The sequence below is a fragment of the Bos mutus genome, chromosome 20 (genome assembly GCF_027580195.1).
Source record: "Bos mutus isolate GX-2022 chromosome 20, NWIPB_WYAK_1.1, whole genome shotgun sequence".
Classification (NCBI taxonomy): Eukaryota; Metazoa; Chordata; class Mammalia; order Artiodactyla; family Bovidae; genus Bos; species Bos mutus.
Genome location: NC_091636.1, coordinates 15,225,990 through 15,250,889, shown reverse-complemented (window position 1 = coordinate 15,250,889; position 24,900 = coordinate 15,225,990). Strand labels below are relative to the sequence as shown.

At 40.5% G+C, this 24,900-nt stretch overlaps 1 protein-coding gene across 1 annotated transcript in view; it reads left to right on the top strand.

Annotated features, from left to right (window-relative positions):
• ANKRD55 (ankyrin repeat domain 55) overlaps nucleotides 1–24,900 on the top strand; it is a 116,304-nt gene that overhangs the window by 9,240 nt on the left and 82,164 nt on the right. The window contains exon 2 of the mRNA XM_005897452.3: nucleotides 24,190–24,312. Within this exon, the coding sequence (XP_005897514.1) occupies nucleotides 24,190–24,312 (123 nt within the window). The remainder of the gene's footprint in view (nucleotides 1–24,189; nucleotides 24,313–24,900) is intronic.

The window sequence follows — 24,900 nt, the reverse complement described above, 5'->3', positions numbered from 1 at the left end:
ACTGGTGTTGCACTGTTAGATATCAGCTGGTTCTTATGGAATTCTTTAAATACTCAGGTTTCTTTCTATATGTAAAACTAGTGTCACCTTCTTCAAAATATTCCAACAATACAAAAAAGAATTCAGTATACAAAGTGTTGTATTCTCTTAACTAGCACAGAGCTCTGTTCTTCCGAGGTTCTCTTGGCCCCAGCCTGTTCCCAGCTTCTCAGCTGCCAGTATGGACCCTAGCAATTCATCTTCCATGTGGGTATAGAGAATAGCTTCTATAGGGAAACAGAGATCAGGACAAGAATATTAACCAGTAGCAATAATCAGAAGAAGAACAATAACTCTGGCTTATTAAGCAGCTCCCATTTATTCATCCAGATACTGTGTGAAACTTTCATGCCTATCATCTTGCTTGATCCTCAACACAGCCCTTGAGAGAGATTCAATTTCTAGTCCACCTGAGGTTATATGATTTATCCAAGGCCACATATGACAAAAACAAAGTTGCGATTTTAACTCTAGTTTCTGACCCTCAAGCCCTCTTCACACTCTTACTTGCCATGAAGTTATACTCTCTGCATTCTTATAACGCACCCCATCAACCCCTTCATGACTCTTAGTACAAAGGAAAATAAAGGTGATGGTGGCTAAATTTGCTCAAGTTTCCCCAGGGCTGGGCTTTCATTTGAAATGAGCTCTGCACAGTGAGTTCAGCTTAGTGACAGGTTGACCTCTTCCATGGTAAGTGTGGATCCATGGCAATCTGCCCTTAGAGCAAAGAAAGATACCAGCCTCCTAGGACGAGGAGGCTGAAAGGGGAGAATTACCCTGGAATATGAGCTGTGGAACTCATGTGATAAGAATTGGGAATTTGCAAGGTCAGGGCTTGGCTTGCATCACAGAAACTTTTGAAATCAGGTTCTTTATCATTTTCCTACTCAACATGTTGATTCTGTGCAAAACAGGTTAACATTTCTCCAAGACATAGTTCAGTAAACCCTCATCCTATAATCAAGGTCACAGACAGCAGTTGATAAAGAGGAAAAATAATTATTTTAACCTTGACATCTTAAGCTTTGATCCTGGGTGACCCTGAGATCATTTCTCTGTTCTCTAATTCACAACAGTAAATCAGAACACAATCTGGTGTTTGTTTTAAAAAAAAACAACTCCCAAACAACTTTGGGGAACAAAGAGCCTTATTTTTTTAAGAACCGTGAGATGTATATCTGAAATTCATACTTGAAAGTGAAAGTGAAGTCAGTCAATCATGTCCAACTCTTTTCGACCCCATGGACTGTAGCCTATCAGGCTCCTCCATCCATGGGATTTTCCAGGCAAGAGTGCTGCAGTGGATTGCCATTTCCTCCTCCAGGGGATCTTCCCGACCCAGGAATCAAACCGGGTCTCCCGCATTGCAGGCAGACGCTTTACCGTCTGAGCCACCAGGGAAGTGCTATTCAAAAATGATGTCCTAGAGTTTTGGCAGCAAGTCGGCTGACTCAGCATGACCACTATGGAGAGGCCTAGAGGTGGGCTTAGACGTGTCTACTTTCCGGCGGTCACTGCCAAAACCAGTTGAAGAAAGGATCCTGGAAGTGTTTTGTCTTAGAATAGTAGTCACTTGTAGAACTGAAAGAAACTCAATGAACGTATAATTCTATGTGAAAACAGAAACAGAAGGATTAGCTATGGTGCAGTAGAGTGAACTGTAATGGCCACTGGGGTCAAACCAAACAGTTCAAATCCCAGTGTTGCCACTCTTGTTACCGACCCTTTCCTGTCAGGCTCCAGCAAGGGTCCTTCTGACCAGTGCCATTGGAGCCAACAGAATGGGACTAACTTTAGTTCAGAAGTAAAAGAGAATTTTATTCTTTGATCAAAGAATGGAGAGGTGCAAGCTCAGGCTCTAGAGCAGCAGTCCCAACATTTTTGGCGCCAGGGACCAATGTCACAGAAGACAGTTTTTCCACCCACAGGAGACAGGGGACAGTTTGGGGATGATTCAAGGGCATTACATTTATTGTGCACTTTATTTCTATTATCATTAATCAGCTCCACCTCGGATCATCAGGCATTAGATTCCAGAGGTTGGGGACCCCTGCTCTGGAGGACATGTTCTCCCCACAGGCCATAGGCAGGGCTGCTTTATAGGGATCTCAGCAGCGGGCAGCGGGCAGAGCTCTCACAGGGGAGCCACACAGCTGCGTGGCTCAGGCTCCAGATCACAGTGCCGGGAGCAGTGTCTCTCTGCACAGGGCCCACTGCTGCCATCTTGAATTGAGCTGTTGTGCTCAGGGGCGGGAGGAAGAACTCTGAAGTGTCAAGTACCAGTATGAGGCCTCTGTGCAAGGCCCACTGTGATCAAGTGAAAACAGACTAAGCACAAAGGAAAAATAAAAACAGACTTTATTACCCAAATTCTATCCTTCTGTAAATTGGTAATGGGCACGGCTGCTGCTGCTGCTTACCGCATGACCTAGCGGCTTAACATCTCTATATCTCACTTTCCTACTTGTAGATTAAGATAGTGCTACCACAAAGGACTGTTTATAGAGACAGGATTAATGAGTACATGCAAGGCTCCTGCAACCACTGCTGGCCCATAGTAATCACTCAGCAACTGCTAGAAGTGGTTATAGGGTTGTTATAAAGATGGTTATAACAATCTTCAGAGCATGGTTATAAAGATTTAATGGCATAGTACATACAAAGCACTTGGAGCCATGCCTGGTCCAGAGTAATCATTTAGTGAATGCTAGTGATTCTTACAAATGATCTCCCTAAGGTCACATGGACAACTGGTCTTCCCTGTTCAAGAGACCATCCATCAGTCAAGTTATCTTCCCCTCTATAATGAAGTCATAGCCTAGTACTCCTTTCTAAAAATTATTTTTTAATTTTTATACAATTTTAAAGGTTAATTTCCATGGTGGCTCAGACAGTAAAGAATCTGCCTGCAATGCAGGAGACCTGTGTTCAAACCCTGAGTCAAGAAGATGTGCTGGAGAAGGGAATGGCTACCCACTCCAATATTCTTGCCTGGAGAATTCCGTGAACAGAGGAGCCTTACGTGCTATAGTTCACGGAGTCACAAAGAGTTGGACGTGACTGAAAAACTAACACACCATTATTACAAAATATTGTAATAATGAAAACAAGAGAAGGAACCCAAAAACAATCCCACATGTTGTATAGTACATCCTTAAATGAGCCAACCAAAAGACAGACTGGCTGCTGCATGCTGCCACATCACTTTGCTTGACCCCCAAATTGAATGTAATTATTTTATATTGTTTCATTAAAAAAAAAAAAAAAAAAAAAAATATTGTATTCCCCATGTTGTCCCTTGACCTGCTGCGACCCATAGACAGCAGCCCACCAGGCTCCCCCGTCCCTGGGATTTTCCAGGCAAGAACACTGGAGTGGGTTGCCATTTCCTTCTCCAATGCATTAAAATGAAAAGTGAAAGTGAAGTCGCTCAGTCGTGTCCGACTCAGCGACCCAATGGACTGCAGCCCACCAGGCTCCTCCGTCCATGGGATTCTCCAGGCAAGAGTACTGGAGTGGGGTGCCATTGCCTTCTCCATCCTTGAGCCTATCATATATGTAATAGTTTGTACCTCCGACTCCCCTATTTCTCCTGCCTTACACTGGTAACCACTGGTTTGCTCTCTGTATCTACGAGTCTGCTGCTTTTTCATTATACTCACTAATTTGTTGTGTCTTTTAGATCCCGCTCATAAATGATATCGTACACTATTTGTCTTTCTCTGTCTGACTTATTTCATTTAGCCTAATGCCCTCCAAGTCCATCCATGTTGCCACAAATGGCAAAGTTTCATTCCTTTTTGTGGCTGAGTAGTATTCCATTGAATGTATACACCACATCTTTTTATCCATTCATTTGTTGATGGACACTTAGATTGCTTTCAGGTCTTCGAAATCGTAAATAATGCTGCTATGACTATTTCAGTACATGTATCTTTTTGAAATTAGTGTTTTTGTTATATTTGAATATAAACTCAGGAGTGGGATTCCTGGATCGTATGGCTCTGTTTTTAGTTTTTTGAGAAACTTCCATGTTGTTTTCCACAGTGGCTGCACCAATTTACATTCCCACCAACAGTGTAGGAGGGTTCCCTTTTCTCTACATCCCTGACAACATTTGTTACTTGTGTGCTTTTTGATGATGGCCATTGTGATGGGTGTGAAGTGATACCTCATTATGGTTCTAGTTTGGATTTCTCTGATGATTAATGATACTGAATATCTTTTCTTTTGTGTGTGTATGTGTGTGATTGCTTTTATAAACAAATTTTAGGCTGGAATAAGGGGCTCCTAGTTCATCATGTTGGCAATTGTCCTCACTCCGGTAGGCACTTGAAGTGTGCCTCCCTTAACATCTGGTTGATGTGGGAGTAATGATCTTGGCATAGTGCATCCATCTCATATAAGGACTGAGGGGTACTCATGCTTGGCTCAACAATGATCTGGTTTAAGCTGGACACGACTGAGCGACTTCCCTTTCACTTTTCACTTTCATACATTGGAGAAGGAAATGGCAACCCACTCCAGTGTTCTTGCCTGGAGAATCCCAAGGACGGGGGAGCCTGGTGGGCTTCCATCTCTGCGGTCGCACAGAGTTGGACACGACTGAAGCGACTGTACTCACTCACTCAAGCTGCTTTCTGGACCAATTATTCTGTCTGGGGAACTAACACTGCTGCTCCTGTTACTGGCACTGCTTGAATATGCACACACTTTGGTTCTTCTTAGTTGGCCTTCCTTTTGTTTTTCATTGCATACTGAGATTCCTGGAAGATAGTTTCTCTTACACTTTTTGGGCTGGAGAGAATGGTGATTATCTTCTTTATTATCATTCCTTTTTCTTTCCTTCTTATTGTGCACTGACTATGTTCCTAATTCCAATAGCATGTTGGTAATTGGGCCCTACATTCCTATTTAGGATAAGAGAATGCATTAGTACTAACTGAAGTGGCCCTGACAACATTGGCTGAAGAAGCAAAATGGGATGGTGAGGACCAGAGATGGGCCAGTACAGGCCGAAGTGACTCTGAAAAACCGTCCTGGCATGGCAGACTTCCTTTAATCCTGGCCCAGAATTATAGAAACCTTCATGTACCTTCATGCATCTTTTCATGTACTTGTTGGCCATCTGCATTTCTTCTTTGGAAAAATGTCTACTCAGTTTTTCAGCCCATTTTTTAACCAGTTTTTTTTTTTTTTTGACGTTGAATTGTATGAACTGTTGTATATGTTTATATATGTTGGATACAAATCCCTCATCAACCATGTCATTTTCAAATATTTTCTCCCATTCAGTAGGTTGTTTTCACTTTGTTGATGGTTTCCTTTGCTGTGCAAAAGTTTTTAAGTTTAATTAGGTCCCATTTGTTTAATTTTTGCTCTTATTTCCTTTACTTTAGGAGACAGACCCAAAAAATTATTGCTGCGATTTATGCAAAGAGTGTTCTGCCTATATTTTCTGCTAGAAATTTTATAGTATCCGGTCTTACATTCAGATCTTTAATTCACTTTGAGGGTTTTTTGTTTGTTTGTTTGTTTTTTGTATATGGTGTTAGAGAAAGTTCCAATATCACTATTTTACACGTATCTGTCCAGTTTTCCCAGCACCACTTATTGAAGACTGTCTTTTCCCCAATGTATTTTCTTTCCTCCTTTGTCATGGATTAACTGACTGAAAGTGAGTGGGTTTATTTCTGGGCTTTCTATTCTATTCCAGTGGTCTAAGAGTCTATGTTTGATAGCACCCCTTTTTACTTGGAAATTGGAAAAGGCAGAATTTGCCTAGCAGAAAAACCACATCAGAGGGAAAATAATTCACCAGGAAAGCTCACAGATCTTGGAGTACTTCTACTTTCCCTTTCCTCTTTTTATGGGATTCTATCTTCTCAATCTAAGACTTGCCTTTTAGACATAACTCATTCCATTGCTTACAAGCCAGTCTATGTGTGAGCTTCTACTTTCCATGCTGGTGACAGGCAGGTTTCTAGACTTTCTATGTTGTTCTAGGGACTGATCTAGTCTTAAAGCATAATCTTACTTTTTAAACTATTACAGTTTCATAACATTTCTTTATTTGATAAGAAGAATCCTCCCTCAATACTTTTTTCAAAAAATTTTGTTGGTTTTTTACAATTTGATGAGGGTGGTTCCTCTTTTTGCTTGTTTCTTCTTTTGGTATAATAATACATTCACATGATTTCAAGGTATAAAACAATATATAGCGAAAAATCTCCCCTCACACCAACCCCTCCAGCCATCCAGATGCCCTACTGGAAGCAAAACATTGTAAGCAGTTTCTTATGCATCCTGACAGAGAGATTCTGTAAGGTGAGCAAATACTTAAGTATATTGTTTTTTCCCTTCTTTAAAATACGTTATCCATTTGTTTTCACAAATGAAAGTTAATATCATTTTTCTGCACCTGCCCCCCACAAAGAACTGTTGGAACTTTTATTGAAATGACATTAAACTTAAAAATGGATCTGTGTAAAAATTAAAATTGGTTATGCTATTTAGATCACCTGTCTGGAAGCATGGCATGTATCTTCATGAATCCAACTCTTTTCTTAGTTCTGTAGTTTTCCTTATTTAGATTCTGAATATTTATTAATGGGCATTTTATATTTTCATTTTAATGAGTTATTTTCAATGAAAGGAGTTAGTTTCCTCATATTTAATAGAGGAGAACTATTTAGTTTCATATTTATTTTAAAATCTGGCTAACATTAATTCTAAACATGATGAAACCAGATTGACTGGTTTCAAATCCTGCTCTGACATTTAATAGTGGTACAACTTTGGGGAAATTATTAAATTTCTCTCTGCTTCAGTACTCTCATCTGTTAACAGGGGTAAAGATACTACCTACATCATAAAGTTGTTGAAACAAATAATAATTTAAAGGAAGCTGTTAGGACAGTGCACAGAACATGAGTCATCTTTAAAAGTTAGCCTTCATTAAATTCTGATAATTGTCTTCTTTCTTTATGACTGTCATCTCATTTCTTTTTGTTTCATATATTACTGAGTTTTCCAGGTGGCTCAGTGCTAAAGAATCCACCTGCCAATGCAGGAGATGTGAGTTTGATCCCTGGAGAAGGAAATAGCAACCCACTCCAATATTTTTGCCTGAGAAGTCTCATGGACAGAGCTTGGCAACCTATTGTTCATGGGGTCACAAAAGAATCAGACACAACTGAGAAACTGAACAACAACATTACTGCATTAGATAAAGCTTGTCTTCTTTCTTTCTCTATTGTTTTACTATTAGGGGTGATGTTTGTAATTGGTTAGAAATAGATGTAATCATATTGAGAATGAAATCTTTTATTCCTAGTTGTTAAGCAGTTTTAAAGAAGATATCAAATTTTATTAAATGCCTTTCTATTCTTTATTTATGTAATCCTGTATTTCCCCTTTGTTCTACTGATGTGATATAACTTATTAATAGGCACTGGAAAACTTAAAACATCTATATTCTAGAATAAACTCTGTCCAGTCGTGGTGTATTATTCTTTCAACATCCAACTGAATCTAATCTGACAGAATTTAATTTAAACCCTAGAATTCAGAATTTACAAATTGGGTCCACATAGGTGCCTGAATGCATGTGTCTTGAGCAGTGTATATTAGCCTTAGAAAATAAATTAGAAAAATTTCACTCTCTTTCTGAGTTTCAGTATGTTATTTGTTCCTTGGTCATATGACATTTATCTTAATGTTTTAAAAGAATTCGCTAATCCCCATTTTAGAATCTTTATGCTATTATCACTAATGTCAATTCTCTCTCTCTCGGGTGTAGAAGCAGCTCTTTGTAGATGCATTACCAATTTTCAGTTAATGTGTAGATTTTATTTAAGTATGAACTCCAGCACAATAATGCCTGTCAAGGAGATTGCTGAGCTACACAGCTTGTGAACAGTTTGGTATAGGCTGCTGTGAGTAAGAGAGAATGGCATGTGGAATATTGTCCAGCGCCAGGGAAGATCATGAGTTCACTGAAACACGTGAAGGTTTGCCTCCTGAGCCAACAGGCAGTGACAGACAATAGTGCACATTGGTCAGAGGGTCCATTCTCAGGCCTGACAGCCTGCAGGCTTATCTGAGCTTCACTGCTCACTACTACCTGTGTGACTTTGGGGAAGTTACTTTCCTGCTTGGTGCCTCAGTTTCCTCATCCATAAAATGGGAATCATTCTCATAAGTGAAAGTGAAAATCTCTCAGTTGTGTCTGACTCTTTGCTACCCCATGGACTATACAGTCCATGGAATTCTCTAGGCCAGAATACTGGAGTGGGTAGCCTTTCCCTTCTCCAGGGGATCTTCCCAACCCAGGGATCAAACCCAGGTCTCTCGCATTGCAGGTGACCCATGCAGCTGGGCCACAAAGCATTAAATGAGTCGATTTCTACAAAAGGCTTAGCACAGAGCCTGGTAATAATAAGCATGGTATAATCATTGACCATCATTATGATTGCTCTTCAGACAGTGACAGAGGCCCCTTGGGGACAGGCAAATAACAGTGGATGCTTTCACAGTTTCTGGGGACATTGTTGTGCCATGGAAGTGATTGTATCAATGTTTTTGCTAACTTTAGGATTGTTCTGAGTTTAATTCCTTCAAATAGGCTAGCAAAAATTCTAGAACTCAAAACCGTACAGGAAACACTAAACAAGCTAAGAACCTTGACTATAGGCAGACAACAAGACTGTATGGAATGGGAGTGAGGTGCACTTTGGCCACTTTTCCACATTCATGCGTGTACCACTGCAGAGAAATGGTTCTTGGATCCCTGTGTTCCAGGCTTCAGTTCCAATGAGTGGGCTGTAGGAGGCACCTCCTCCAAGGTGTTAACTATGTGTTAACTAGATGTAAGGTTGCCCTTACAAACAACTGAGGAAAAGGAGAATTATCTGATATTGGGGGAAAAGGTAATTATGGCACACAAAAATAAAGTTTAAAAGTTCCATATGTAAAAATAAATAAATTTTTTAAAACTTAAAAAAATATAAAACACTTGAGGATTAAAAAAAAGGTTTCATATCAATTATACTTAAATGTTAACAGAGGGTTTCCCTGATAGCTCAGTTGGTATAGAATCCGCCTGCAATGCAGGAGAGCCCGGTTTGATTCCTGGGTCAGGAAGATCTGCTGGAGAAGGGATATGTTATCCTCTCCAGCTTTCTGGGGCTTCCCTTGTGGCTCAGCTGATAAAGAATCTGCCTGCAATGTGGGATACCTGGGCTTGATCCCTGGGTTGGGGAGATCCCCTGGAGAAGGGAAAGGCTACCTATTCCAATATTCTGGCCTAGAAAATTCCATGGACTGTATAATCCATGGGGTCGCAAAGAGTCAGACACGACTGAATGTTAACACTTAAGTATAAGGTTCCATGGGTTATGACCTTTCTAATCATAAAAACAATGAATCATCAATGCAATATCCATAGGTTTTGACAATGTATTTTTCAAAATCCAACAAAACAAACTGAGGACTTAAGTGGCAAACAGGGAAAAGTAACTGCAGCCTAGATAACAGATGAAGAGTTAATATCCTTACTGAAAACAGAGCTCTTTCAAATCAATCAGATAAAGACAAATGCCTTAAAATAATATATAAAGGACACCTATGAGTAATTCATGCAATGGCCATAAATATATGAAAAACTTCTCTCTCAGGAACAGTAAAAGAAATGACCTTTGGAAATTATGTACTCGTTTCCTTCTTTCAGACCAGCATTGAAAAAAAAGAAAATAAAATAATGCAGTGTCAAGAATGAGGCGAGGGCTTCCCTGGTGGTCCAGAGATTAAGAATCTTGCAATGCAGAGGATGCTGTTTCAATCCCTGCTGGTCCAGGAAGATCCCACATATTGCTGGGCCACTAAGCTCGAGTGCTTAAACTACTGAGCCCGCTTGCAGCAACCACTGAAGCCCACGCCCTAGAGTCTGTGCCCTGCAAAAAAGAAGCTCCGGTGATGAAAAGCCCGCATACCACAACGAGAGAGTGGCCCGGATTCTCCACAGCTAAAGCACACATACAGAAATGAAGGCCCGTGCAGTTAAAAAAATAAATAGTAAAAAAAAGAATGAAGTGAAATGTTTGCTGTCAGGCCCTGCTTGAGAGGGTGAGTTGGGTCAACCTTTCAGGAGGGCAATTTGACAAAGAGTCAAAAATTCATTGCTTCATAAGTTCACTTCTAGAAATGTGTCCAAAGAAAATAATCGAAGATTCACAGAAAGACATATGTGCAAGAATGTAATAGTATTATTTGGAATAGCCACAGAATTAATAATTCCCTCCAAAAGTGAAAGGATTTAAATGTTTAATATTAAGAGAATGATTAAATCAATAGCGTTAAGTCCAATCAATGGAATTTTATGCCACATTTTACAAATAATATTTTCAAATCTTACCTTAGCATGGGAAAATATTTACGATCCAATAATTAAATGTTTGGGCTTCCTAGGTAGCACTAGTGGTAAAAAAAAAATCTGCCAGCCAACACAGTTAACACAAGAGACACAGGTTCAATCCCTAGGTCAGGACAATCCCCTAAAATGGGAAATGGCACCCCACTCCAGCATTCTTGCCTGGAAAATTCCATGGGCAGAGAAGTCTGGTGGACTATGGTCCATGGGGCCACAAATAGTCAGACACGTCTGAGCGAGCAACTGAGCACACATTAAATGTTTAAAAAAGAGAAAACATCAAATGAAAAATCAGCATGATCTCTATTTTCTTTGTAAAATGTAACTCTGGCACTATGCTAAGGACTATTAGTCACTGGGTGTTACAATCTTAATATATCTCTATATCCTCAGATCAATAGAGATTATATTAATCATTCCCCAGAAATACACACAAGCCACCATACAGCAGCTTAAAAAGTTATCAACCCTTCTTCAGCTGTTAGGCCTGCCTCCAGTCTGATATGGGACCTGACAAGCCAGTCATTACTCTTGATCTGGTCCCTTTTTGATTCTTTATTTTGTTGTTGTTGAGTTGTATGAACTGTTTGTTTATTTTGGAAATGCAATTGCCAGTTGCATCATTTGCAAACATTTTCTCCCTTTCCATAGGTTGTGTTTTTGTTTTGTTTATGGTTTCCTTTGCTGTGGTGTCACTTTTTTTAGACTTCACAATATTATATACTCACAGCTAGATGGCACAGTTTGAATCAGCCTTAGGTAATCATATGCCCATAATATATGAGAGCTGAAGAAAGCTACTTATTTAGTTCAACTCTACCTGAAATGCTAGTGATATGCTTTATACAATTATTTAAAGGAGCAGAAGACTCTTTTCCTAATTCTATTTCTAAGGATTGGGAAGGATGAGACTTCATTTCCTATATCTACTTCTCTTCAATTTGTCGATTGGAAAATAATATGATAATTAAATCAATTTATCAATATATACAATATTGGAGAAGGGTATGGCAACCCACTCCAGTATACTTGCCTGGAGAATTCCAACAGAGGAGCCTGGCAGGCTAGAGTTCATGGAGTCACAAAGCGTCAGGCACAACTGAGTGACTAATCCATAAACACAGACTCAGTGTATCCAGCACTTTCTATCTACTTCTACTATCTAACGTTCACGATAATTTTTTCTGCCATAAGAGGAAAGCCATACTGACAATATTCTAGTGAGGTCACATGAAGGGTGATTATTCACCAGTTTGGGTTTTATTCTGTGCCTTTTATAAAGCGACAAGCCCAATATAGTAAGTGATTCTTGATTCCATTTCAACTACATTAAGGAATCCATGAGATTATTGTGAGGAGGGAGAAAGCAGAGTCCAGACAATGAACAGCCACAGGAGCCCAGATGACAGAAGGGAATTGTATCAGGGCTTCAGGAGCCATGGAATCTCAAGGACTGCAGAGAGATTGATTCAATCTCTAAACCTGGACCAATCACCCAAACTGCATTTGTTTTCTTAAAATATTTTCAGGCTATCAAGGCTCTTGGGGCAGTTTTACAAGTGACCACAGTGGAGGGCCAATAGGAGGATGCATTTTAAAGAACCCAAGGAAGACCCACTTCTCCAAATCCTTTTCAGCCTAATTGTCACTGTCCGTCAAGAGTAAGTGATTCATTATTTGGTTCTACACAGATGTGAGAAAGACACATAGAATCTCAATCACAGAGGGAACCTTAGAGCTCAACCTTCTAGTCAATACAGACATCTCCTCAAGAGCATCCCAAGATATGCTTGATAAGAACCTCCTTAGACATGGGTAGTGAGAAAGAACACATACAGCACAAGATAATCCTTTCCAATTATGAACAGCTCTAGTCATTAAAAGTCTTGATTTTGCCAATTTCTATCCACCATAACTCGCTCTGCCCTCTGGGCTTCCATGGTGGCTCAGCTGTTAAAGAATCCACCTGCAATGCCAGAGACCCTGGGTCAAGAAGATCCTATGGAGAAGGGAATGGCTATCCACCAGTATTCTTGACTGGAGAAGTTCATGGACAGAGGAACCTGGCAGGCTACAGTCCATGAGGTCACAAAGAGTCAGACACAACTCAGTGACTGGATCAACTTTCACTGGATCTGCAGAACACAAATCTAAACTCTCCTCTAGCTTTTCCGATGTTTGAAAACAGCTCTCTTGTCCAACTGAGTCTTCTCTTCCCCAAACTGAACAAACTCTGCTTCTTCACCTATTCCTCACCTTTCAAAGTCCCAGGTTAAAATGGCAAATTCCTGACATGAACATCTCCCATTTCTTGAAAGTAAGAGAGGTGAGTGGTGTCATACGTTTGATCCAGGTGAAAATGAGGAAGACTGAAAGTACAGTGGTCAAAGTAACATGTGGATTATTCAGTTTCCAAAAACCAGCTAGGCTAACACAATCCTTCATAAAAGTCATTTAAGACTTATACTTGCCTACTTACAAAGAACTTCTTAACACAACATTGTTGACATCAGTGAGATTTACACAAGGCTCTAATGGGTGAGAAAGCCCATTGAACATGAAAACTATACCAATCAATCAATTCATTCATTGTACATACACTAAAGGTCCTATGTGTTAAAAGTTGAGATCTTTTTAAGAACTAGTATTATTAAAATGGGGTCTTCCCAAGTGGTGCTAGTGGTAAAGATCTCACCTGCCAATGCAAGAGACATAAGAGACCCAGGTTCAATCCTTAGGTTGGGAAGACTCCCTTGGAGAAGGAAATGGCAACCCACTGCATATTTTGCCTGGAGAACCCCATGGGCAGAGCGGCTTGGTAGGCTACAGTCCATGGGGTTGCAAAGAGTCGGACACGATTGGACTAATTGAGCACATTATTAAAACGAAGTTCCTTTTATGAAAATGCTTTCTAGATATTCATCATTACTGAAGTTCAACACAGACATGCTTCTTAGAACAGCAAATTCCATTTCCCAGCACTACCCCACCCCATGTCCAATAGAGATGCTAACTGTGGAATGGAATTCGCAGGTCAGAGGAATCACCCAGAGAAACACAGTGATTTTGAGATTCACAACATGTGTTGCATCACAAGTTTGGTTATGAAGAAAGGTCTGATTGTGGCCAGATATTTACCCTTGAGATAATATTGTTGCAAGACTTCCTTCCCACAGAATGAAATCCCTTCTTTTCCACTCCCACAGCAAGAAGGTTGCTTTGAATATCTTTTCTCAGCTGGTACATGCAGAAAGCTTGGAGCTATTTTTCTCTTTAAAATGTTAGAAAGAAACTCTTTTTTTGTACTCCCATATGACTGGCACTTTATAAAACACTCTTAAAACCTCAGCCAATACACCCTGAGGGACTAAAGGAGAAAACAGGCAAAATAGCAAAGTGTTTCAGCTGACAAAATCTCTACAGTCTGTTGAGCAAGACTCATTATGGGGAAAGAAGACAGAGGTTCCTATCCCTATCAAAGTAGCAATAGTGAGGGCTTCCTTGGTGGCTCAGTGATTAAGAATTCGCCTGCTAATGCAGGAGACATGAGTTTGATCCCTGGTCTGGGAAGGTCCCATGTGCTGTAGGGCAACTAAGCCTATGTGCCACAACTACTGAGCCCACACACCCTAGACCCTGTGCTCTGCAGCGAGAGAAGCCACCGCAAGGGGAAACACGCGCACCCCAGCTAGAGAAAGCCCCTGCTCCCTGCAGCCAGAGAAAGCCTGCACAGCAGCAAAGACCCACCACAGTCAAATGAGTAAACACATACTTTTTAAAGTAGTAATAGTGATAGCACATGATTATCAACATAATTTGAATACTTTGTGCCAGGCATTGTTCTTTATGTGGATGAACCCATTTAGCTCCCCAAAACAACCCTGTGAAGTAAATACTGTTTTTACCCATTTGACAAGTGAAGAACGGGAATAAAAGAAGTTAAGTAACTCACCCAAGATCATACAGCTAGCAGGAAACTGGCAGTGCTAGGATTCAAAATCTGGAGGCTGGGTTCTTACTATTTTTCTATATCACTTCCATATCTGTATGCTGTGTGTCACATGAGGTATAAGATGAGTCACATGAAACTCATTTGAGTTCAATGCCAGCAACTGTATCAGTGACCTTAAACTTGTTCCTGCATGGCCAGAGTATTCCCAGCTGGCTTTTAATTCTATCCAGCAGAACTGGCACCATCCTGGCTCAGAGCCCAGGTCAAGGCCCAGAGAGACTCTTATCACCAGTGGGTGGCAATATTGTTACATGGAGCCATTGGGGTGTGATGAAGGCCTGACATCTTCCCTGAAAGTGGAAAGGCCTCACCACTTTATGGACAGATCACTCCAGGTAGCCCCCCAAAGACAATGTCTCAACTGTCCCCAAAGCACCTAGGACAATCCTCCAGGAGGACAGATGGGTCTGGATTATGAGAAGGCCCAGGAAACTATTCATTCAAATCATTTTTCCTCAGTCCTGCCATAATATGCCTGGTGTATCTCAATAATAAACGACACACTCCTTTTCGCATTAGAGCATGTCTTCCTCCTGCTTCCTTAGGAGCAGTGACTCTCCAATCTGTGTACCTGCAATTTCACTAACCTAGGGTAGATGTTAAGTAAATGGATGAATTAATAACTCTCAGTTCTTCAGATGCAATCAATTCCACTCTAAAAAAACAATCTAAGAAATAACTGTGGAAGCCTCTATAGTTGCCTAAAATGAAGCCTGACTTCACTGGTGACTCTAGGCTTGGTTTAGCCATCCAGGGATCTTCAGAATAGAATGAACCCAAGAAATCCTCCCAACGCCCTCTGGTCTGGACATTTGAAACTGCAGTACCTGATCTGTCTTTACATTGACCTTGTTCCACAAAACAGTCTCAATTTAAGCAGAACAAATGCCAAGCTGACCTTGGGGTAATTCCAACAAAGTAGGTTCAGTAACTGATGCCATCAAGGACTTTTCCAAGGAAGTCCACAAGAAACCAGGAATAGAGCCTTTATGTGAAAGAACCCACATTTGTGTAAAATCTGAGAAGCTTTGACTTTTTGTTTTTTCCCCCTAATCCAAAACATTTCTAGCAGACTGTCATATGTCTACAATCCTATTATTAAAAAGCTGGGCCCTTGAAATTCGGTAGATAATGTATGACACATGCAAAAAACTGTTACAAGGTTTTTAACCATGAAAAATGAGGGAAACAGATGATTTTTTAAAAAAATCTACCCTTTTAAGTAAAAATTAATAAAATTTAAAATATTTTCCTATTTTTTAAAAAATTTGCTAGGGTATTTATAAAGGTTGGAATTTTTAAAATACATGTATGTCTTTCCTTTCTCAGCACTTTGTCAAATATCAAGGACTTGTTTTCTCACTCAGGCGGTCACTCAGGCCGTGTCTACCCTTCTAGTAGTAACACATTAATATAAATATAATATATTTATAATCTAATTAATATAAATATTAATATAAAGCTAGTAAGACTCTCTTCTCTCTCATCATTTAAAATTTGGTTTATTTTGATGATTATTAAAAATATCTAAGGGCTTCCCAGGTGGCTTGGGGGTTAAGAATCAACCTGCCAATACCTGCCAATTCAAGAGATGTGGGTTCGATCCCTGGCTCAGGAAGACCCACTGGAGAAGGAAATGGCAACCCAATCCAGTATTCTTGCCTGAAAAATCCCACAGACAGAGGAGACTGGAGGGCTACAGTCCATGGGATCTCAAAAGAATCAGACATGACTTAACGACTAAACAACAACAAAATATATAAATTCATTGTGGAGAATTGGTAAAATATAGAAAGTACTGAATAATATGTAAGAAATTATCTCTATTTTTGATGCATAGTCTTCTTGTCTTATATTTTTCATTTATATACACATATACAGATAATTTTTTATACATATATAATCTACATCTGTTCATGGTAGCTCAGTTGGTAAAGAATCTGCCTGCAGCGCAGAAGACCCGGGTTTGATCCCTGGGTCAGGAAGACCCCCTGGAGAAGGAAATGGTAGCTACTCCAGTATTCCTGCCTGGAAAATCCTATGGACAGAGGAACTTGGTGGGCTACAGTCCATGGGGTCACAAGGGTCAAACACGACTTAGCGACTAAACCACGTCTGTTCACATACTTCATTCTTTCTATTCTTTAATGTCTGTTTTCCATTTTCTCTATTTCAGTCTCTTTCCCTCTGTGAATTATAGAGTTTTTATTTATGCATCTATATATACGTCTATCTGTTTAACTCTCACACAGTTGGAGAGACAAAAGCCATTCAAATCATGCTCCTCCTCTAAAGTTAAATGGAAAAAAAGATAAACAGATGATAAATAGCTGATTGATAGATAAACAGACAAAAAAATAGATAGTAGATAACAAGAGGATAAAGAAAGAAGGAAAGAGAGAAGGAAGAATGTATGTATCGTTTGTTTATGTAGATCTTCTGCATATCTTAAATGGCTTTGTGACTTCTGAAAAGAATTTTTCTTGCCTCTATTTTAGATTCCATCAGGACCATCAGTTGTTCTTGTCATACTTGTTATTTCTAAATCACCCTTCCTCATATCTACAGAAATTCTTTGTACTATCTCAGGTTTAGGCATAATTATTTGCATTGATTGCAATTTAAATTGACTGTTTCTACACAATTTCCTTGGAAGTTCGTTCCTTTCCTATTTCCTAATCATTTTGTAATTTAGTACATTATCTTATGAGCCAGTGGTAAAGAATCCACCTGCCAAGCAGGAGATTCAGGAGGCACAGTTTCAATCCTTGGGTTGGGAAGATCCCTTGGAAGAGGAAATGGCAACCCACTCCAGTATTCTTGCCTAAAATATCCCATGGACAGAGGAGCCTGGTGGGCTGTAGTGTGTGAGGTCATAAGAGTTAGACATGACTGAGCACACACACATAGGACTAGAAGAAATTCTGAAATACATTCTGTTTTGCCTCACACATCTTCCCTTCCCCATACCTTGTGCATCTCTCTGTGTCTGAATTCCTTCTGAAACACACCCCCTTGGTGAACACCTAGCCAAGATAGACATCTTTAACAACAAAAGTTCACGACTACCTCTTGAGGTGACCCAGGACATTTTTACAGTGCTCTGACAATTAAAATACCCTCTGTCATTCTCACCATTGCTATTTCTAACTGCTGGAATTTCACAGGAAAGTTTAACCATAAACTTCTCTGCCTAAAAGCTCTTTGAAAAATAATTCTGTTTATAGTAGCATCAAGCAGAATAAAACACTTAGGAAAAAAAGTCAGGAAGGCAAAAGACTTACACATTGAAAACTATAAAACCCTGTTGAAAGAAATTAGACACCAATAAATGGAAACATGTCTTGTGTTTCATGGATTAAAAGACAATGTTGTTAAGATGTCAATACTACCCAGAGATTTACAGATTTGATGCAGTCCCTAACCAAATCCTGGTGATGTTTTTGTAGAAGTATAAAAATCCATCTTAAAATTCATGTGGAATTTCAAAGGACCCCAAATGACCAAAAAGAAAAAAAAAACTTACAAAAGCAAAGCAAAGTTGGAGGTCTCACACCTCCTGATTTCAAACCATACTGTAAAGCTGCAGCAATCAAAACAGTATAGTACTGGCATGGAGACAGACATACAGATCCGTGGAATAGAACTGAGTCTAGAAATAATCTCATACATCTGTGATCAACTTAGGAGGCAACTGAGGAGTCAACACGGGTGCCAAGACCATTCAGTGGAGGGAAGAATTGTCTTTTCAACAAATAATTCAGAAACAACTGGACAGACAAGTGCAAAATGATGAAGTCAGACCCTTAACACCATCTACAACAAATACCTTAAAATGGATCAAAGACCTAAACATGAGACCTAAACCTATAAAACTCTTAGAAGAAAATGTAAAGGGAAAATTATATTGAATTTGGCAATAATTTCTCAGATGTAATAACAAAAGCACAGACAATGACAGACAGACAATTTGAACTACATTAAAGTTAAATGCTTTAATTAAGACACTGTCAACAGTGGTAAGGCAACCCACACAATAGGAGAAAATGTATATAAATTATATATCTGATAAGGAGTTAATATCAAGAACATAAAAAAGAATTTCTACAACTGAACAGAAAAAAAAAACAATGAAAAATGGACAAAGGACTTAGATATTACTCCAGAGAAGATATACAAACACCAAAAAAACATGAAAAAAAAAAGAAAAGATGCTCTGCATCACTAATCATAGGGAAATGCAAATCAAAACCACAAAACATTACTTCACACCCATCAGGCTAGCTATTATTAAAACAAACCAACACAAGAAGCAAAAACAGGAAATAACAAGTGTTGGTAAAGACGAGGGAAATTGGAACCTTTGAGCACTGTTGGTAAGAATATAAACTGTAGGAGCCACATTGGAAAACAGTACGGTGTTTCCTTAAAAAAATTAAAAATAGAATTACCATGTAATCCTGCAATTTCACTTCTAAGTATATACTTGAAAGAATTGAAAGCAGAATCTGAAAAAATTATTTGTATACCAATGTTTGCAGCAGCATTACTCACAATAGCCAAAAGGTGGAAACAACCCAAGTGCCCACCAATAGATGAATGAATAAACAGAATGTGTTACATACACACAACAGATTATTCAGCCTTTAAAAAGAAGGAAATTCTGAGACATGCCACAATGTGAGTGAATCTCCAGGACATTCTGTTAAGTGAAATAAGCCAGTAACACAAGGACAGACAATGTTGATTCCACTTAAATGAGATATCTAGATTGATCAAATTCATAGAGACAGAAAATGGAATGGTTTCCAGGAGACGGAGGGGAAGGAAGAGTGGAGAGTTTTTGTCTAATGAATACAGAATTTGAGTTTTGGAAGATTAAAAGAATTGTGGAGATGGATAGTGGTAATATACATCATCCTGCTGAACTCTACACTTAAAAATGGTTAAAATGCAAACTTTATGTTATAAATATTTACCACAATTTTTTTACTTGAAAAAAATCCTCAAATAAATGAAGGCCACCAACATGGCCTCACAAAGGAATCTCACAGCCATCGCCTTCTGCTGTTCATCCTATTACATAAAGTCCAGTCATCCTCAGGTCACTCTCCTCTGAATATCCTTCAGCTACCTGCCTATAACCCATTTAGTCCATGGGCCATAGACCTCGGCATGACAATGACCAGTTGGCTAAGAAGAGAAAAAGCCAAGACTTCCCTGGTGGTCCAGTGGTTAAGACTCTGTGCTCCCAATGAAGAGGGGCTGGGTTTGACCCCAGTCTAGGAACTAGGTCCCACATACCACAGAAAAGATCCCGCATGCAGCAACGAAGATTCTGAGTGCTACAAGTAAGGCTCAGCACGGTGAAAAAAAAGGAAAAAACCCACTAGCTCCTACACTTCTGTTACTAGACTATTATTACTACAGCCAGAGACCTACTAGTTGATTGTCACGTTGTTAATTCCTATAGCGTTAACTGCCCAACTACTAAAGTCTATGTGCTTTTCTAATGTGCCACCACTAAAAACCTTTTGTCAGTTAAACTCTTTCAGTGATTAAAAAGAAAAACAAATACATGAAATCTGTGCAAAAAACTTAAGCAAAAACAAGATATGTATTGGTTCATGTAAATGTTCCCAAAATGGTGCTGGCTTAAGGTATGGCTTGATTCAGGGATTTAAACAATGTCACCAGGTATCAATTATTTTCTTCTCTTAGAGCTCTGCTCTTCTCTTGTCTTCATTCTTAGGCCCTCCATCCATGAGATGTCCCCCATAGCTCCTGGCTTCAGGGGTGGTAGAACAAAACTTGCTCCCAGCAATCCCAAAATATCCCACGGGCTTTCATGGGCTCTGACTGGGGCACAGCCCTGAACCAGTCTCTGTGGCCAGGATAGTGCTGGTGTTGATTGGCTTAGTTCAGTCCCATGTGCCAGCCCTGAGCAACTGGTTAACTCCATGGGCTGAAAGAGGAGAGGAGATAGTCCATAGAGGATAATAAGGTTAAGGTCACCAGCAGGGTATGTTGAGGAACAAAAACTACAAGTTCGGGCTTCCCTTGCAGTCTGCTGGTTAAGAATCCCCCTTGGAATACAGGGAAGACGGATTTGTTCCCTTGTCTGGGAACATGCTTCGGGACAACTGGGCCCATGTGCCACAACTACCGAACCTGCACTCTAGAACCCACAAGCTGCAAATGCTGAGCCCCCAGGCAGCAGCTAACTGAAACCCTTATGGCTAGAGCCCGTGCTGTACAAGAGAATCCACTGCAATGAGAAGCCCGCGCACTACAACTGGAGAGTAGCCCCTGCTCTCTGCAGCTAGAGAAAGCCCTCGCACGGCAGTGAAGACCCAGGGCAGCCAAAAATTAACAACAACAAAAAAAAACACTACAGGCTCAAAGTGAAAGTGTTAGTCACTCAGTAGTGTCAGACTCTTTGCAACCCCATGGACTGTAGCCCACCAGGCTCCTCCGTCCTTGGGATTTTCCAGGCAAAAATACTGAAGTGGGTTGCCATTTCCTTCTCCAGGGTATCTTCCCGACCCAGGGATCGAACCTGGGTCTCCCAAATTGCAGGCAGATTCTTTACCATCTGAGCCACCAGACAGGTTCAACTACCATTCAGTTAGTTCAACCGAATATTTTATGGACTAAAAGATATTACCTTTAGTTTATCTCTATTAAACACAATGTTGTTAGAATCCTTCTGGTAAATTATTTGGAATTCTATTCTATCAAGCAATGCATTCTTTGTTTCTCTCAGCTGTGTGTACATAACAGTGTGATGAATGTGCCTTACAGATTTTATTACACTCAGTGATGAGTACACATTTATGTATCACATTTATACATGTGATATAAACAGGTTATAAACACCATGTATCTCAGGCCACCACCATGACCTTCCTTTTGAAGTGACATCTCCAGCATCTTTGGTATCAAGTCGTACAACCTGACACCAGGCCCATCTTTATGCTTAAGTGTTGGCCCTGTTTCTTGTGTCCAAAGATATTATGAACGATCCTCACATAATGTCTGTGCTCCTGGGAGGGCTTCTAGTAGAGAGTGAATGTTCTATGCAATCTATGCATCCTTCATCTAGCCATCATCAGAAAGACCTTTTTCTTTACATCCTCCAGATTCCAAATGTTCTTGAAACATTCACACTCTCAAGAAAAAGCAGTAACAGTAGTAGTAGCCGAGTATATACAGCATTTACAACACACTATGCCCTGTTCTTGGAGAAGGCAATGGCAACCCACTCCAGTACTCTTGCCCGGAAAATCCCATGGACAGAGGAGCCTCGTAGGCTGCAATCCATGGGGTCACGACTTCACTTTCACTTTTCACTTTCATGCATTGGAGGAGGAAATGGCAACCCACTCCAGTGTTCTTGCCTGGAGAATCCCAGGGATGGGGGAGCCTGGTGGGCTGCCGTCTATGGGGTCACACAGAGTTGGACACGACTGAAGTGACTTAGCAGCATGCCCTGTTCTAAAAGCATATAGGGTTAAATATTAACTCATTTATTCCTCACAGCAACCTTATGAGGTACATGGTTATTATCATCATCATCTCCATCTTGAAAACAAGGAAACTAAGACCCAGAGAGTGTAACTGGCCCAAATTTACACAGCTGGTTAGTACAAACCAGGAATTGAACCCCACTGTTGCAGATCCAGAGTCCTTACACTTACACAGAAGTGGCACTTGCCTTTCACATCCGTCACCACTCAGTCCTAGGCTTCAGTCAAATGTGAGTTGGCTTTGAAAGCAGCTCCTACAGTAACAAATCTGCCATGGTTAAATTAGGGAGCAGCTACTCACTTCACAAGGCAGTTTGTTGTCGCAAGTGAATCATTTTCAGTGACAAGCTTCTCCTGGAACAGGTCACCTGGTTAAAAAGTCATTAGTGACTTCCCAGAAGTACTGGGACAAGGAAACCAAGCCAAAGGTTTAGGACCACTGCCAGCTAAAGATCCATTAGAACTATAAAGTGTCTCTAGCATAACGTCCACATTAGTAGAAAAACACAATTTTAAGAACTTTTCTAATACATGTATATTTTCCCTGAACCATGACCACGTGTGGGAGATATGAAGTAGGGGGCCTCGGCACAGCACTTCACAAGAGGTGTCCTCATAAACAAAACTTCTCTCTCAGCCCTTCCATTGCTTCCCTGGGGTCACGACCCACAGTTCTCTTGTCACTTTTGGCAATACTATTAGTTGGTTCAAACATGCAAAAAGGTATAATCCAAGTGGCTAAGAAGAGGAGGAGAAAGAGACGGGGCATTTCCTCTTGCCCTCCCCTAGTACAGAGTCTAGCAGCAGCTGCTTCTCTTTCAGCAGGAGGGTCCTTTCCCCAGAACCAGACTTCACTGGGCTCACAGGTAAAGAATCTGCCTGCTAGCTCAGGGGATGCAAGAGATGAGGTTCAGTCCCTGAATCAGGAAGATCCTTTGGAGGACAAAGTGACAACCTACTCCAGTATTCTTGCCTGGAAAACTCCCTGGAGAGAGGAGCCTGGCGGGCTACAGTCCATGGGACCACAAAGAATTGGACACAACCGGGCAACTGAGCACACATCAAATTCAAAGGAGATGCATATAGCTCTGTTTCTGTTAATTAAAAAACTTTTATTAGAATACAATTGCTTTACAATATTGTGTAAGTTTCTTCTATACAGCAGAGTGAATCAGCTATATGCATACATATATCCCCTCTTTTGTGGATTCCCTCCCCATTTAGGTCACCACAGAGCACTGAGTACAGTTCCCTGTGCTCTACAGTAGGTTCTCATCTCATTAGTTATCCATTTTATACATAGCATCAATAGTGTATACGTGTGAATCTCAATCTCCCCATTCATCCTCCACCCCCCCTCCCCATTGGTGTCTGTACATTTGCTCCCTATGTTTGTGTGACGTAGCTCTGTTTCTTTTGGATTCACCATGTCATGAAACCCCAGATGGTTCAAATGAAGGGCTTTTGTGAAGGGACTGCATGCAGAGATGAGGCAGGATAGAAAAGACAATGTTTGTTACCACTGGGAGCCCAGTGAGGTCTGGTTCTGGGGAAAGGACCCTCCTGCGGAAAGAGAAGCAGCTGCTGCCAAACTCTGTACTAGGGGAAGGCAAGAGGAGATGCCCGATCTCTTTCTCCTCCTCTTCTCCTGCCATTGCCGCCCCTGGACACTGAGGGCCAGGAGGCCTGGGTGATGTGCTCAGTAATGTTAGCTCGCAGGATTCAGAGCAAGAAGAAAGGGTAGAGAGCCCATCTAGAGGGCAGAGAATAAGGAGCACATTATCTCCTTCAAAGGTGGGTAAACTGAATCACTGAAAAGGAAAGTAACATATTTCAGATCAAAAAGGGAAACCCAGACCCAAGATAAAGGCTCCACTTTCCAATCTGTTCTCACTGGTTTCAAGTAGTCTGAATGCTTGGAGAGAATCATTAAATCTCAGAGGACAGCTATTCCCTCAAGCTCCTCCCCATATATGATGACGTTACAAGGCAGCCCACTGGGGCCCACCATTCTTCAGAAGTAGTTAAGTTGTGTGTGATCAGTATGACTCAGCCTTCTGCCTAGATTCGCCAGAGAGATTTTCATGAATCACTTGTGTGGGTGACCCCCTGGGTGCTGTTACTCTTTCAGTGAATTCTCTCCACATACTAAGTTTGTCTCTGTTTGATTCATGAAGGTGATTCATCTGAAGAAGTTGACCTGACCATGGTTTATCAGGCAGCGTCTAATGGAGATGTCAGTGCTCTGACTGCTGTGATTCGGGAAGACCCTTCCATCCTAGAATGCTGTGACAGTGAAGGTGAGCTATTTATTCATTTTGGATCCTACAGAATATCCTGATCTGTCCTTTCAGAAATGGCCTCCAGAGGTGAGCAATGTTAATAAAATGATATTTGAAAGGCTACTTTGATACTGAAGGGTCAAGGAATATCCTGCCTGTAACCATGTACAGTTCCCTCAGTATTTCATTTAATGAGAATCATGAACACAAATCTTCAAACTCTTTTATATCACCTCTTCTCATAAAGCTGTTCAGTCTGAGTTTGTTTTCAGCTTCTTTGTATGAGTGACAAAAGTAGATAGGCCAAGTAGATGACATTAGAAGAAGTATATGAAAAGAAGAGGCTATTTTTGGTAGCAGTGGATGTTAGGGAAAGTGTGATTATTAAAGCCAGAGAGCTAGGATTTCTGCTTCTGGGAAGACGGGGCAGAAGTAGGACTTTTTTTTAATTCTTTCTGCTAAATACAACTAAAAATCCTGAATATTGTATATAGCATAAACATAAGAACACTCTGGAAGGTAGAGAGAAAATAACAGACTAGCTAGGACCTTGAGACCCAAGGAATGACACAGTGGTGAGTTTCCTGGGCTTCCTTTTTGCCCCAA